General features: G+C 37.5%; 1 protein-coding gene across 1 annotated transcript in view; it reads right to left on the reverse strand.

The window, feature by feature from the left end:
• Positions 1 to 5,568: 5,568 nt before the first annotated feature.
• LOC115223811 (UPF0602 protein C4orf47 homolog) overlaps positions 5,569 to 18,133 on the reverse strand; it is a 55,182-nt gene continuing 42,617 nt past the window's right edge. The window contains exon 5 of the mRNA XM_029794475.2: positions 5,569 to 5,684. Within this exon, the coding sequence (XP_029650335.1) occupies positions 5,569 to 5,684 (116 nt within the window). The remainder of the gene's footprint in view (positions 5,685 to 18,133) is intronic.

Consider the following 18,133-nt stretch of genomic DNA (forward strand, 5'->3'; position numbering starts at 1 on the left):
TTTCTTTCTTGCCAAGCTGACTGTTTTAAACCATGTTTTTGTTCTCCCAGTCAACAGCCTTATCATTACTGGTACTTTAAACTCTTCGGTTGCACATTTGTGTGAATAAAATCGTTTTTCTTTGGAATAGAAAAAAGTCTATCCTTAATTCTTCTTTTACTGGTGTCTCAAGTTTAGGTTAAATCAGTGTTTCTCAAAGGGGTGGCCTATGGGACAGTCGAACAAGTTGTTTTGAGAAAATTTGGTTTAAATGTTTAACTCAGTACCGTCGATTGGACGAAGGGCGTTTTGCTCGTGTATATATATGTATATATATTTCTTAGTGTATCATATCTCGCTATCTAAAAGTCATCTCCTCCCCCTCTCCATTTCTTTCTCTCTTTCTTTCTTTCTTTCTTTCTTTCTTTCTTTCTTTCTTTCTTTCTTTCTTTCTTTCTTTCTTTCTCTCTCTCTCTCTCTCTCTCTCTCTATCTATCTATCTATCTATCTATATAGTGGAATCTTTACATACATATGAGAGAATAAGGTGTACGTACGCCGCAATAATATATATATATATATATATATATATATATATATATATATATATATATATATATATATATATATATATAATACAAAATGGGACAAGAACGCAAAACATTCAAATAGACCATACAAAAAACACGGACGGGTCATTCGAAGTCTCTAATCTTCAGTCAAGAACAGGATCATCCTCGCAATTTCGGCTGCCGAAATTTTTATTGACCCAGAAAGGATCAAAGGCAAAGTCAACCTCAACAGAATTTGAACTCAGAATGCAAAGATAGATGAAATGCCACTAAGTATTTTTGGCATCTGCCAACTCTCCACCTTAAATCAACCTTAAAATCAATCTTATTTCTTTACTACCCAAAAGGGGTTAAACACAGAGAGGACAAACAAGGACAGACAAACGGATTAAGTCGATTATATCGACCCCAGTGCGTAACTGGTACTTATTTAATCGACCCCAAAAGGATGAAAGGCAAAGTCGACCTTGGCGGAATTTGAACTCAGAACGTAGCGGCAGACGAAATACTGCTAAGCATTTCGCCTGGCGTGCTTACGTTTCTGCCAGCTCGCCGCCTTAAAATCAATCTTAGCAGGGTTTGAACTCAGAAAAGTCAGTGGTGTAAAATAAGATGTGTGCAGCATGAAAAACTATACAGGGGCCACTACTTTATATGTGTGTATATCCTGTTGGTAAAGGCATGCTTTATTTAAGGAAAGAGGTAGACAATTTGGTTATGCACAGGGCAGCCCAAACCCACACTATATCACTGCAGAAAGTGAGGAATTATGAATACTATTGCAAATAATTTTTTGTGTCATCATCATCACCATCATCGTTATTATCATCATCATTACTTAATGTTCATTTTCCATGCAGACATCGGTTGGATGGTTTTACAGGAGCTAACCAGCTGAAGAGCTGCCCAGGATCTGATTGTCTGTTTTGGCATAGTTTCTATGACTGGATGCCCTTCTAACACCAAACACTTTACAGAGTGTACTGGGTGCTTTTACACAGCACAGGCACAGATGCATTTATATGGCACTAGTATGGATGTTTTTTACATGGCACCAGCACTCTCAAAATTAAGAACACTCAGCTAGAGAGGGACGCTGGAGATATGCCTGTATGCAAGGACAACCACACTTTTACTTAGTTTGATGTATCTTCTCAAACACAGCAAACTGCCAGGAGTCTCGGTCCCCTGTCATCCCTTATGTAAGGCTCATTGTCTATAGATCTTTTCTCACCACTTCATACCATGTCTTCCTGGATCAATCCCTTCCACATATCCTCTCCACAATTAGAGATTAGTACCTCTTGATGCAACTGTCTTCATTCATATGCATTACATGACTGCACCGGTGCCGTCTTCTCTCTTGCCCACCACATCTGATGCCTCATTTACCCAGTTTTCCTCTCAAATCACTTACACTCTGCTGTATATGCACACCGACATTACCCATCTAGAGGCGTATACCAATTAAATGGATTTATGAATATAAAATAATGATTTCTGGCATAGACACAAGGCTCAAAATGTTAGTAGTGAGAAACATACCATTAATCCTCGAGTATAGTCCACCCTTGAGTATAATACGCAAGGGATTTTTAGGGAGCTGTACCTCTGAAAAACCTAAACCTTGTGTATAACACGCACTCCTTCTCTAACTTGAGTCAAGGAAGTCCTTGGTTTGTAAAACTTTTTACAGTAACGTCCTTTATTATTATTGTACATATAACATAATGCAAACGTGTAGCTTTTTTGTGCATTTTGTTTGCTGAAAATAAAGAAATAACAGTAATAACGTTTAATAAGTGTTGCTAACTGCAAGTCATGGATGATTTAAGGTATTTTCGCGCCCGACATCCCAAAATGTGTTTAAATAAACATTGCCGGACAGCAAATAGAGACTCGGGCATTGCTTAGAAAATAATTTTCATTTTTAACCTCGTATATAGTACGCACTAGGGATTTTGACCTTAAAATTTTGGGGGAAAATGCGGATTATGCTCGAGGATTTACGGTAGTTGTTTTAATTTACTTCAGTACCTGATTAGTACTTTTCTTTTTACATTGGAAGACTGAAAATTGAAGTCAAACCAAGTAGTATTTGAACTTACTAATTTTGCCAATCAGTCACAGATAAAAGGTCATGTACATTAGATGTAATGCAACATGTTTTAAAATCAACCTCAAATTTGTTCACTACAGACTGGTGTTTCTCTATCATTTTTTTTTTTTTGCCTACCTCTTTGATTTCTATTTTACTCAGAAGGACCCTCATAGCGATTTGATATTTAAGAAAACTCCTATCGTATTTTTATAATTAAATATTATTAGGATTTTTATTTTAAAAAATTGTTAAAACATCAAGTGTTTTGGAGAAGTACCTTATATACTCGACTATAAAACACCTTCGCCTATAAGACGCACCCTAGACTTACAAGGTTAGGGAAAAAAGTCAAAATTGAAGAATTTGGGGCGGAAAAAGGGGTGGTGTCATTTAACACTACCGATTTTTGGCAATTTTCCGGAATCTCCGTATCCGAAAACAGCAAATTTGGGAGAAAATGGCGGAAGTTTTGTGTCAGTTATGATGTATAGGGATAAATATATTGATTCTTAAACAAGAGACCTTTTTCTACCACCTACCTTCACACACACCTTTAAAAATAAGTCTATTACTTCAAAAATAAGTCTATTACTTCAAAAATAAGTCTATTACTTAGAAAGGGGATTAAAATTTAAAGGAGCGGGTGTTTAGCAATTTCTGTTACATCAAGCTAAAAAATTTGCTCCAGCCTTTTAATCGTCAATGTGTTGCCGTCCATGATGAAGAAGTTTTGAATGCTTGCCATCGTGAGTCTACTGTCGTGAGAAAGAATCAAGTCAAAACTTGGTTTTTAGGGATTTTCTTTTACATCAAGTTCAAAATTTTACGCCAGCCGTTGAACGGTCAATACGTTGCTGTCCGTCGTTAAGAAATGCCAGCCATGGTGACTCTACTATCCTCAAATTCTATCCCTTCAAACTTTGGTTTCCAATATTTTATTATTTTTATTCAGCTCGCAAGTTCGTCTGTCCCTTTTAAATGTTAGTGTTTTGCTGTCTGTCTTGAAGCAGACCTTTCCTTTGTAACTGCCTGATATTTATGATTGATCTTTCTAAATATTTTATTTCTCAACTTACTCAAGATATTTTGTTGTTTATAAATGGGAGAGAGATAGATAAAGATAGAGAGTAAGAGAAAGCGAGGGAGAGTCCGAGAGAAAGGAAGAGTAAGAGAGTGGGAAAGTGAGAGAGAAAGGAGAAAGAAACAAAGAGGGAGAATCATCATCATCATCATCATCGTTTAACGTCCGTTTTCCGTGCTAGCACGGGTTGGACAGTTTGACAGGGGTCTGGGAAGCCAGGAGGCTGCACCAGGCTCCAGTCTGATCTGGCAGTGTTTCGACAGGTGGATGCCCTTCCTAACGCCAACCACTCTGTGAGCGTAGTGGGTGCTTTTTTCGTGCCGCCTGCACAGGTGCCAGGGGGGCTGGCAGCGGCCACGATCGGTTGGTGCTTTTTACGTGTCACTGGCACAGAAGCCAGTCAAGGCGGCGCTGCAATCCGCCACGTTCGGATGGTGCTTTTTACGTGCTGAAAGGAAGCAACAGAAAGTAACAACCACACTCTTACCCGCGCGTAGAGCGGGTCACCTTCAGCTAGTATATATATATATATATATATATACACGACGGGCTTCTTCAGTTTCCGTCTACCAAATCTACTCACAAGGTACCATGCAGTGGGATAGAACCCAGAAGGTTCGTAAGCAAGCTACTTACCACACAGCCACTCATATATATACGCATACACACGACTGGTTTTATTCATTTTCCAGGTACCCAATAGACTCAAAATGTCATGCAATGGGATAATGGTGATAATTCAGAGATTTAAATGAAATAAGGATGATTATAGTTGGAAGGGCAACTCTACTGAAATAAAAAGCATCAAGTCCTCAATACCTTTTGGTAGCAGCAACATTAGCATTTTGGATATAATTCATCTGTTTTGTGGATCATAGAATCATCCATGACGGACGTGTAGAAGTCAGTTATGTCTACTAAAAAATATATCAACATCATTTAACGTCTGTCTTCCTATAACAGTTGACTACAATGCTGCTATGCCAGTCATTGGGTATAATACCTTTCTATATATCCTGATTAACTATATGGGTGAAGAGTGTCAGACTGCCAGAAGGGAAGCTAGGAGGCAGGTTATTTAGCCAGAGGAGAAGCAGATAAGAAAAAATTTGCCAATGTTCTGCGCCGTGAAGACAAAAGACTTGAGGTATTTCGTGTTGCAAGACAGTGTGTGAGAGAGAATCGTGATGTGGTAGGAAAGAAATGTGTTTGCATGGATAATGGTTCACTTGCGCTAAATGTGGCTGCAAAGAGAGAGGTTTGGAGACGCCACTATGAAAGGTTGCTGAATAAAGAAAATGAATGGGATAAATAGAGTCTGCTGAATGTCGAGCCAACTGAGGGACCAGCTATCCGAGTTGACAGTACCTTGGTAGATAAGGTAATTAGAAGTATGAAGACAGGGAAAGCGCCATGCCCATCAGGAATTACTGCAGAGATGCTCAAAATATCTAGCGGTGTTGGCTATAGCCTAGTCACCCGTATAGTTAATCAGGTGATACAAGAAGCCCGAAATTTACTTCAATCCCATCTCATAGAATTCATGTGGCGTTATGAATTTAAGGACGAAATCTTCGGAAAGTCATTGGAACAAATTCGACATCTATATCCATGCGTTTGAGATCTTACAGAGTCTAGCATAAGTATCACATTTATTTTAAAACTTAACTTCAAACTTCATTTGTTTTATATTTTGATAAATTCCCTCTGTTGAAAATTATATTTTTTATATTCTAAATAATTTGCAATTTCAGAAAATATATTAACTTTGCATTTTTTAATTTGATAAATTCTACGGAAACAAACGAAGGTGCACGAGTGACCCCAGATTGACGTCACACTTTTTTACTTTCCTCCTGACAGCTAATTCTCCGGTAGTGTTCTGGAATGTTCTCCTCCATTTGGAACTTTGATTTCTCTTCAATCTGGAAATATTTGTCTTGTTTTTTCACTGAAAATTGTTTATAAGTTAGTGCTTTTATGAATACATATTACTTAAAATGAATTTCGACGAGTAACGTTTGTAAACAAACAGTTTTCTGTATATGAGAGAAGTGAATATGGACTGCCGTGAAAATATCCAAAAGTTAGTTTTTATTTTTATTTATAACTCACTGAAAAAGATTTGTCCTGCTTCTAAGAATTGTGAAATAAGTCAACAGAAGAATTTCCAGTCATAAATTCTCGAAGTTGCTGTTTGTCCTCCACCGAAAAAGTAAGAATTTATTAATATTATTGTCAAACCATTTATCTTCTTAAGTTTTGTGTCAATTATGATGTATAGGGATAAATATATTGATTCTTAAACAAGAGACTTCTTTCTACAACCTTACCTTCACACACACACACACACCTTTAAAAATAAGTCTATTACTTCAAATGTTAATGGTTTCTGTTAAGACTCAGCAATTTTTAAACGAGTTCTTGACTAGAATTTGGTTTGTCAACTGTTAAAATAACTTTCAGTTCTTTAGACGTTCACATGATTAACAAGGCTAACGTGGGGTGGCTAGAAATAGCAGTCAAATTACTCTCAGATCCATACAAGATCATGCAATTGTTCAGTCTAGGAGCCCAATAACAAATCAACTTAGTTGTTTATTAAAGAAATCGATATTTAGAGAGTGAAAACGTGTTTTTCTCTCTTTTTTGCTGGAGCACCGACTTTGGTCGAGCAAATCGACCCCAGGACTTATTCTTTGTAAGCCTAGTACTTATTCTATCGGTCTCTATTGCCGTAAACACAACGCACGCACACATACAACACACACACACACACACACACACACACACACATATATATATATATATATATATATATATATATATATATATATATATATATATACGACGGGCTTCTTCAGTTTCCGTCTACCAAATCCACTCACAAGACTATAGTAGAAGATACTTGCCCAAGGTGCCATGCAGTGGGATAGAACCCGGAACCATGTGGTTCGTAAGCAAGCTACTTACCACACAGCCACTCATATATATACACATACACACGACTGGTTTTATTCATTTTCCAGGAGGGTGGACTGCTAAAAAATGCAGTGAAATCTGGATATGCTAGAAACAGCAGTCAAATCTCTTATATGGAAATCTTCATGTGTGAGTGTGCGTGTGTGCTAGTCACCCACCCCCACATTCGCTTGGAAACCGATGTCGGTGTGTTTATGTCGACGAAGCTGAGCGCCTTGGCAAAAAGTGACCGATGGAATAAGTACTAGGCTTACAAGGAATAAGTCCTGGGATCGATTTGTTTCGACTAAAGGCGGTGCTCCAGCATAGCCGCAGTCAACATGTGGGAAAAAAAGTCAAAACTGAAGAAGTTGGGGGGAAAGGCGGGGACAAAGTTTCACAATTCCGATTTTTGGCAATTTTCCGAAAACGGGGATTTTTGGCAGACACAAAAAAGGAATTACAAATTAATTTACACCATGGAAATACGGAACTATGGCGGCTGAAAATTGGTGTCTGACTTTTTGCAAAGCATTGTGGGATTGTCGTCTGTATGATTTGAATGGCGCGAGATTCAGTTTTTTATTGAAATTTTTATTGAATATTGGTCCTGCAGAGTGAAAGAAGTAAGTAAGAAACTATTATTAGACTGGAGAATCATACTCCACATCCCCATTAAGGACTTTTTCGTTTTCAATGTACTCGAGTGTTGTTGTTTATGTTATTGTTGTGAAGTGTGGTTGCATGTTCGAAATGTAATTAGATAAGTTTTCAACAGACATTCTAACTGATTTGTCAGTCGAGAAGCATACAATCTCTCTATTTTTTAATTTGTTATGGCCTTTCTTAATTTTGGTGTCAAGATCACGGGTCTTATTTTTTGTTCGTTTTTGTTTATGCCTTTGGGTGTAATTAGAGAAAGCTGACAGGAGTTTGGATTTAGTAAGGGTAAACTTTGCTGTACTGGAACGAAAACAATTGCAGCATGGAAGGTGTTTATAAGCCATTTAAGAAACACACAAAAACCGTTAGATTCACTTTAATATTTAAATTTAATTTGTCAAAATATTTTCGTTGTTTTGAGACTGCGACTTCTTCACTGACAAAATTCCGTGCTGCATCTGAGAAAGTAACAGTTAGTTCATGATATATATGTACGTACGTATGTATGTATGTATATGTGTACATGTATGTGCGCATGCCTATACGCATGTATGTATGTACTTATGTACTTGTGAGTATTTAGGAGAAATAGACGTGTCTGTGTGTGTACATGTGTATGTACTTGCGAACGTATGTTTATGTAATATGTGTCAGTTCAATTTGTATACTTGACTGTTACCTTGCCACTCGCTATGCAAGTACATCTCTTTCTCTCTCTCGCTCTCTCTCTCTCTCTCTCTCTCTTATATATATATATATATATATATATATATATATATATATATATAGAGAGAGAGAGAGAGAGAGAGAGAGAGAGAGAGAGAGAAGCAGATTGTAACATAGATAAATATATAGACAGAAATAGATAGAGTCAGAAGAATAGACATACCAACTACCAAACACCTAGAAAGATAGACTGCTTGATAGCTCGATAAATAGATAGATGCTTATGTTTTTTTATTGCTACTCATCACTCATTTTGTCCATTTTATGTTTCTCACCTGTACTGCCCTTTGTAAAGAATTAGCAAACTGAGCTGTTTTGCAATAAAGGCTTGAATGGATTGAGAGCCATATGATAAACTGGTGAAGGAAGCATGGATTTAAACTCTGCCTTATTAGTTGCTCATTGGTGAAATAGCATAAAAAATATTGTTTATGGTTAAGATTTCTTAATTAATATCAGTTTCTATATTAGTGTATGCATCTTTAGTGAAATGATGATGAACTCTCTTACAATATGACTATGTGAATTGCTGAAATTATGGTATATTGTAAATTTCACGAATATTTGAATGACAGGAAAGCTATCCTGTTTCCTAACATGCAGATTTATTTTTCCCAAGTCATTTGATTAATTGGTCATGTTTGTAAAACAGGGGAATGCCTCAAATTTTAGAGGAAGTGGTTAATTGATTAAATTGATCTTATTACTTGACTTGCACTTTTTTTATCAACGATGAAAGGAAGAGAAACAAAGTTAGCCTCAACAGGATTTGAAACTAGAATATAAAGAGCTGGTAGAAATATTGGAAGGTATTTTGCCAACACTCTAACAATTGTGCCTCTCCACCATCTTAAGTTTAATAGAATAAAATCTGTGAATGAATTTTGATGAATTTCTTGTGTAGTTTTAATGAAAGTTGGTCTCACATTGCTTGCATTTATATCTTTCCTGAGACATGTAAAAGTTTCCATTTGTATAATACTTGGCTGCTTGTCACTTCAAATAAAGAGTAGTGAACTGATATTAAAGCCAAAATTTTCCTTTCGCTACTATTAGGATGTTTTTCATTTTTACTTTCAGGGTTAACAAATGAATGATTACACTTATTGGTTTACATGCGAACTTTTGTTTATTTTATATCCTTCTATATGTTGGATATGCAAATTTCACGAAGCAGGGATAGACACAACTGTCTTCACACAACCTACTTCAGATTACTCCACTAAACACAATACTCTAGTAAATAGAAACTCTGAACAATGTCAACAACTTCCATGAACTCCCAATGACTCTCTTTGTCTCAACCAATATGCTAATTTTTTTATAAGAGTTTTGCTAGTCCATTCTTCCAATCCCATAGGGGTGCCAATGACTCTCACCACAACAGTTTATACATGTATATTTTACCAAAACAAGTATCCCCATGCGAAGCTTCACCTGTATGTAAGTACATAACTTTTTTGTTAATTTAAGTTTTCTGTTAGTTAACCATAGCTGTTTGTAAATTGAACACCTGTTTCTCTGTGTATATTGAACAATTTCCATAAGATATATATGTTTGCAAATGTAAAATATGTTTGTTTCCCAATGCCATGGTTTAGGGTCTAGTTCTACTGTGTGGCATTTTGGGCAAGAGTCTTCGACTATAGGTAGAGATCAACAAATGCATTTTTAGTGAAAGTGGTTGATGGGAACTATATGAAGCTTATTGCATGTGTGTGTATACACCATATCAATTATGTGATGCATGTTATAGGTAACTGTTGACAAAAAGTGCAAAATACTCATTGAAAAATCAAAATAATTTAGAGTAATGTCAAGAAGGGATGTGGAATGGATAGTGAAAGGTCTGGCTTGGAAGGTGTCCCACAGTATTGCAGCCTGTGCCTATGTGTCATCTTGCTACTGCAAGAGAGTACAGACCATTGAATGTTTGTGAAATATTGGCATCTAAGATTATGAACTCTTTGGATTTAGTGATTACCTTGATGTCAGTGAGATTGCCATTGTCAAACAAGAGATTTGTTACCTTAGTAAGTGTCTACCCTCCAACCATGTGTTCCTCTGAAGAGAAAAAAAAGACTAATATTTTATCTTTAATGAAAAAAGCTTCTATGCAGTGTTCTTTCTGCTTATAAAATCTTCATATTTGGTGATTTCAATGAAAGCATTTGCAGAGATAAAAAAGTTTGGGATATAATTGGGAAACATGAAGCCAGAAAATGCAATAGTAATGGCTTGTTTAGTACTGCAAGTGTGTTCGATTTTTGCATATACTGGGTAACTGTCAATCTCCTAGTGTGGAGCATGCTGTATTTGAGCACCAAATATGTGGGAGTATTTATGTGATCAAGATGAAAGGCAATTAGGTCTCTCATTAATTTCTGTTTGGTGAGTTGGCCCTGAGGAAAAATCTAGGCAACAAATTGAAATTAAGGCATGAATGCATTAGAGACACTTAGAGGATCTAGATCAAATTAGAGACAGTGAAAACATCACAAAGTTTTTGATGGAAAAAATTGGTTCATGTTGGAATGAGTGAATTTGAATGAATGTCAATAAAATCTTAGTGTGCATGAAAAGCTTGAGAGAGATTTTTGAAAAGGTCTTAATATTAATGTTTCCATTGTGTTTTGCTTCAAAAACTACGTAGACATGACAGAATTAAATAGACATCCTTATAATTGTTAAAATTTATTTAAGTTATTTATTAATTATTATAATGTGAATATCTAATATTTAGTAGACAGGGTCCTTGCATTCAAAAATGCAAGGACCCTAGCAGGCATGCTACTGATCTGATGAATATTCTCTTCATGATTTTCTTGCCAAGTTTCTTGCAGTAATATCAAAAGATCTGGCTTTAAGGATGCTTTCTTTTTCTTTTTAGGAGGTATCCCATCCATCATGCCTCAGAGGTGTTCAGTAGGGTTCATATCTGGTGATTGGCTTAGCTATGGAAGCTTTTTAATGCCATTCTCTTCCAACCAATCCTGGGTCTTTTAGTTGTGCAAGAAAGCCCTATCTTCCATAAATAGTGTTATTTAATCATTTTACCCCTGGAGGTTATAGGAAGAAGATTTTTCTATAATATGGACACATATTTATCTGAGTTTATGTATCCCTCACATTCCACCATTTCTGATTGACTATTGCTCCAAACTGCTCTCCAGACCATCACATGTTTCATTGTTGGCTGCAATATATTCACGTGAAAATATTGGTGACTGATTCTCCAGACCCACATTCGACCAGTGTCAGAAAATACAGCAAATCTGGATTCATCAGAGAATTTGACAGTGTCCCAAAGTGTTAGTGACCTCTCTACCCACTTGTCCAATCTTTTCTCCATTTGATATTGGCTGGTCGAAGCAGTGTCTTCTTTCTTGCTGCTCTGCCATAATAGCCAATTTTGCAGAGATAACTGACAGCTATTCTGGGACTGACATCAACTTATTCTGCTATATTGGAGGCCTTGCAATGAGGATTATCTTACACACTTCTCTTAAGAAAGCAAAGTGTTCTGTCAGAGGGCCTTAGTCTACCTGGGTAAGGTGATATGGACTACTTTCCCGTTTAGTGAATTGAAAAATTACTCTATTTACTGTAGAAAGTGGAATCACAATGTTTTCTGTGGTTTTAGGCTAAGTCAGCCTTGAAATAGGTGCAGCATATGGCCTCTTTGTAAATTGGACATTTTTAAGGCTTCTTTTGTACATGGCATGATTAAACAGTTACATATAGAACCTGAAACATATAAATGTCAATTAATAAAAAAAAATATAAACCTCTTCAAGTTATAATAACAATGTGTTAATGGGTATCTATTTACTTTTGTCATGTTTGTGTACAAATGTATCATTTGTTACAACTGCACTTTGAAAGAAAAAGAAAACCTTTAGTAGAAAATTAGCATTAGCTACGACAACGTTACCCAACTATTAAATCTTATATTTTTCAAACTCATGCTAGGATGGAAAAATGAACGTAGGTATGAGACTTATTTTTACACATGTATTGATGCATATAAAACATGAAATTATGTTGTCTACATACTTAAATACTTGCAATTAATTCATTGTAAGAACATAGAAATTTGACAGGTTTTCTTGAGTTGTTGCTCATCTACAATAATCTGATAAGTTTGAGGTTATTGTTGGTTGCATAAGATTGTCATTGAATTTTCTCTCGACAGAAATATCTAATCATTTTATCCATACTAGCATGGGTTGTGTGTATCATGTTGATATCTGTTTCAGTTTAATTCCCTCTGCAATAGTTTCTTTTTTTTGTGTTTATGCAATATTGTACTTTCATAAAATACAGTCGTCTCTTGCCTTACACAGTATTGTTTCTTAGTTTCACTTTAGCACAATTTTGCTCATTTTGCTCATTTTCCTCTATTTCTTTCTTTTGTTTTTGTTTTTACAAATATAGAACTAGTAATTGCTTCAGTTTCTCATTATATTTTGTTAAATATTTTTGAATTTGAAATATTAAAATTGATTTCACTGGAAATGAAAATTCAATGTATAAAATTAACTTTAAACTAGATGTTCAGCATAAAATGCAAAAGTTTTACAAAAAGAATTGTCATCATCATTTAATGTCCATTATCTATGCTGGCTTGGGTTGGACAGTTTCATCAGAGCTGGTAAGCTGAGGGTCTGCAGCAGACTCCAGTCTGATTTGTCATTGTTTCTATGGCTGGATGCCCTTCTTAACATCAAGCACTCCATGAGTGTTGTGGGCAGGGGTTGTGAAAAAAATTGATGGGAAATTAATTACAATATATTGTCTTCTAAGGCACGGCATGTCATGAAAGGTGTCGGTCATTAGTCATTGCCTTTATAAGTTTCAACAGTCAAAGATCATGCATTACCACCTTGTCCAATGCCTTCTTATGTCTGCTTCTTCTGCCATGTAGCATAGTTGTCTGCACAGGTATAATAAATCTGGCTTTCACTCTGAAGGAGAGACCCTTAGTTACCAAACAGAGGAAGGAGCTCTCTGAATTTGCTCAGCCTATTTTTATTCTTGCAGCCACACTCATCCACCTCTGCTACTGACTTTGTTGCTCAACAATCTTTATCGTACTCCTCTGGTATTTGATGAAGCCCATTTTCTGTACACTTTTAGTGTTTACTGTACATGTGCACCTTCCACATACAAAATATATTTTCCCAGTTTACCTTCCTCTGATATTGCTACACCTATTATGTGTTATACAGAGTACATCTACCTACCTATTTCCTTCATATTGAGGATGGGCATGTACCTGAAGGGCTTTACGATTTATCAGTTTTCCTACTTACTAAGACTTTGGGTTAGGGTTGGGTAGGTTAATTCTGTGACCTTTCAATTCTAGACCTTGCTTCCGTACGCAAAATTTATTCTAGTTCTGGTAGTGATTTAGCTATAAGAAGAAGCTCATTAGTAAATAAGTGTTAAAACTCTTTGCTTTCACAAACACTTTATGTACACAGATTGAAGCAATGAAAACAAAGGTCCTCGGTATACCTGAAACGTGAAGGAAAATATTTGGATAATGAAACGAATAATGTATGGCTAATTGAATGTAATGTAATAAATGATAATATATGAGTGTTCAGTTGTCATCCTCTATGCCCTCCCCAATTCCTTTGAAAGAAGCAAAGAAGACTAATAATATGTATTAAATGATTAACGAAAATAAAAATTTGTGCAAAAGACCCTTAATCAATATTGACGGTGTGACGATCAAGGAGCAACGTGTCAGTTGTGCGTCAGACTTTTGTGCCAGTCTTTGCGAGTCTGGCAGAGCGACAAATTGCTGGATGGAGGATAAACTGCATCAGGCAAGGATCACTTTTGGAAAGCAGGGGTTTCAAGGGGTGTTGGGGTATGACCACTTGTTGGTGTGGCTCTGTGGGTAGGCGGTGAGATGCATTTCTGGTCATGGTAATTTTGGAGTCGTGAAGTGGGCATTGGTGTTGCAGCTGCATGAGGTGCTGTTAAAGTCGGTTGAGAAGGTAGTCTCATCACTGGTGTTGGCGTGAAGAACGCAGGTGGTTCAGACACCATGAGCAGTGGGGCGTGGGGAAGAAGCAGTAGATACTTCCAGAGGAATTTTGTTGCACAGTGTTACTCGGCCTGATCCATCCACTCTCAACATGTACGGATCGAAATAACGTACATCGAAATGGCACCAGTCCCCCCCCCCCCGCCATTTGTAGGATTGGGTCAAACTTGGCTCTGGATTAGGACATAGTTCGAAATAAGTGAGCATGTGTGTTTTGACAACCGTTCAGTAGCACTCATGTTGTGTTTACGCAGGTCTTCTTTTCAATAAGTCATAGTTTCATGCCATGTGGAATGTAGCTTGTACTTGCCGGGATGGATGGGAATAAAGTATTGTATAGGGCTGCCAAAGATGCACATGGCTGGGGACAAGTGTGTGTCCCGGTCAGGTGTATTTCTTTATTGTAGCATTGTGCACTGGAAACTGTCAGTGTTAAGGAAGCCATTGGTGTCTGTGTTGTCTGTAACGAGGCACTTTATTGTCTCAATACCGACTTTGGCGCGGCAGTTGTCATGGGGAAATGCAATGGCGGTGATTCTCCCCAATTGTGGAAGAAGGTACAATGTCAGCTCATAGCTGATAGGGCAGTGTTAAGTGCCTGTGTGCCATTCGATGCTCCTTTAAGATAGTTTTCCAGACCTGTTAGGACATACCACCATTGTCTGTCACCAAGTGACAGATGTACCAATGGGGATAGGCTTTATAACTCCAAGTGGAACGTTCCGGTCGAGACCTGCTTTTACTTCCTCTTGCCAATGAACCAGGACTGGTATGGGCGTATGGTGGGCGACTGGTTTAGCATTAAGCGGATCGGTTGGTCAGACATCTTGGAGAATTGCCGATGGTTGCAGACGTTGAATGTGCTGGAGCTGTAGTAGTGTAGCAGCTACTTCCTCAGGCGAAAACGTTTTTCCTCAGTGGCTGGGAATGGTAGTGTAGTTGGAGGAGGAGGTTGTATTTGTTGTAGGTGGCAGGTGCATACATTCTGTGTCATTGTTGCAGATGATCGATGAGGCTTGTCAGTACTCTCTCCCATGGATTGTTTACAGGCCAACTCATGGCACAATCAGGTGCAGGACAGGGTACGTTGGTCATACTGACTCGCTTTTTGTCATAAATAAGTCTGACAACTGTTTGCTTTCACCAATATTTTACGCAGTCTGAAGCAATGAATAAAGGGTCTTCAGTATACCTGAAATGTGAAGGGAAAGATGATGGATAATAAAATGAATAATATATGGTGAATTGAATGTAATGTAATAAATTGTAATATATGTGTGTTTAGTTGTAATCCTGTAATCAGCATAGAGGAGTTGCTAGGGTCTGCCTGTTTTATATTCATCTGTTATTACCTGAATGATTATGATACCAACAAAAGTCAAGTACAGAGGTTTATACTTGGTTAGGTACTTCTCCTGGGGGTTTCTTACCAGAAATATATCATGACTGGTGTTTCTTCCTGATACAAAACCAAATTGCATCTCATCTAGATTAAGTCTTTTCCTAATTAGTTGGGCTATGATCCTCTCCGTGATTTTCATCATCTGAAGAAATTAGTGCCAGTGCGAGCACTTTATTTTTAAAGCACACATCAAGCATATGTTAACATATTAGCAATGAGAAAGCGCTCTAATCGATGTCTACCTATATACATACATATATGCAGGGTAGCCATGTACTTTCTCTACAGCAACACACCTCTGTCTGTCTCTCTATTATACTACAGGTTAGGATGAAGCCACCTCTCTCACTACTAGCAATCCACTCATCCTTGAAATTTACTTATTAATTTTACTTGCAAGATTCTTTATATGAGTTCGTGTGTTGAAGCATATTCTGTTGTGTCTGGGGAGAGTCATTCTCGTTTAGTGCGTTATTATTTAACACACTCAAGGGTAAACATTTCCACTTATTTCTTATTTTTATTAGTCATACACACTCACACACAGAAATGAAAACACATTTACAAACTCACACACCTAGAAATGAAAACGCACTTGCAAACACTCACTCACACACACACACACATTGGCTGACCTGCACACACACACACAATTTCTTCAGAATGTCACGGTTTTAAGGTCAACATATTTAAAGCATAAATACCTACAAGTGTGCATCTTTGCATGTATCTGTGTGTGTGTTCGGACGTATGAGTGTTTGTGCGTGTTTGAGCACACTCCACACATACGTAACGTAACGGTTCGGCAAAATAGAAAAAGTTAGAATAGGTACTAAGCTTCCAAAGAATAAGTCCTTTTGCTTGACTAAAGACGGTGCTCAAGCACACACACATATATATATATATATATATATATATATATATATATATATATACATATATCCATTAATACATATATATATATATATATATATATATATATATATATATATCATCATCATCATCGTTTAGCGTCCGCTTTCCATGCTAGCATGGGTTGGACGGTTCAACTGGGGTCTGGGAAGCCAGAAGGCTGCACCAGGCCCAGTTTGATCTGGCAATGTTTCTACAGCTGGATGCCCTTCCTAACGCCAACCACTCCATGGGTGTAGTGGGTACTTTTTACGTGCCACCGGCACAGGTGCCAGACGAGTCTGGCAAACGGCCACGATCGGATGGTGCTTTTTATGTGCCACCGGCACGAGGCCAGTCGGGGCGGCGCTGGCAACAGCCACGTTCGGATGGTTCTCTTACGTGCCACCGGCACTGATAACTCAACTGCAATTTCCATTGATCGATTTCGATTCTGATTTTCACTTGCCTCAACAGGTCTTCACAAGTAGAGTTTTGTGTCCCAAGAAGGGAAGGTATGCATAAGTGGACTGGCTACATACCGTGTAGAAGGCCACGGGTTATGGTCTCACTTGTCCTGCCGGGTCTTCTCACGCACAGCATACTTCCAGAGGTCTCGGTCTCTAGTCATTTCCTCGGTGAGACCTAAAATTCGAAGGTCGTTCTTCACCACCTCGTCCCAGGTTTTCCTGGGTCTGCCTCTTCCACAGGTTCCCTCAACCGCTAGGGTGTGGCACTTTTTCACACAACTATCTTCATCCATTCTCGCCACATGTCCATACCAGCGCAAACGTCTCTCTTGCACACCACATCTGATGCTTCTTAGGTCCAACTTTTCTCTCAAGGTACTTACACTCTGTCGATTATGAACACTGACATTACACATCCATCGGAGCATACTGGCTTCATTTCTTGCGAGCTTACGCATATCCTCAGCAGTCACGGCCCATGTTTCACTGCCATGTAGCATGGCTGTTCGTACACACGCGTCATGCAGTCTGCCTTTTACTCTGAGCGAGAGGCCTTTTGTCACCAGCAGAGGTAAGAGCTCTCTGTACTTTGCCCAAGCTATTCTTATGTGTGATAGTACGTGCTTGCATTCTCGTGTGCCCTTCGAGTGCGAACAAACATACACAGACACACACACATTTAAACATATATACGACGGGATTCTTTCAGTTTCCTTCCACTAAATCCAATCGCAAGGATTAGCTCGGCCCTGGGCAACAATAGTAGACAATTGCAGAAGATTACAGGCAGTGGGAATGAACCCGAAACCATGTGGTTCGCAAGCAAACTACTTACAACGTAGCCATTCCTACGCCGATATTCACATATACGACGGGCTTCTTTCAGTTTCCCTCTACCAACTCCATTCAGAATACTTTGGTATGTGTGTATGTATATATTTATATTTATTTATATATATATGTGTGTATATATGTATATATATATATGTATATATATATATATATATATATCTATGTGTGTAAGTTTATTATATGTATGTATCCGTCTATATAATAGGTAACTGCACGTACATATACTTAATATTTATTATTTTTTGAGTATGCATGTATGAATAACTGCGTGTATATATATTTACTATTTACTTATTTTTTGAGTATGCATGTTAGTATGAATATATATATGTATATATATGTATATATATGTATGTGTGTATATATATATATAT

The sequence above is a fragment of the Octopus sinensis genome, linkage group LG24 (assembly GCF_006345805.1).
Source record: "Octopus sinensis linkage group LG24, ASM634580v1, whole genome shotgun sequence".
Taxonomy (NCBI): Eukaryota; Metazoa; Mollusca; class Cephalopoda; order Octopoda; family Octopodidae; genus Octopus; species Octopus sinensis.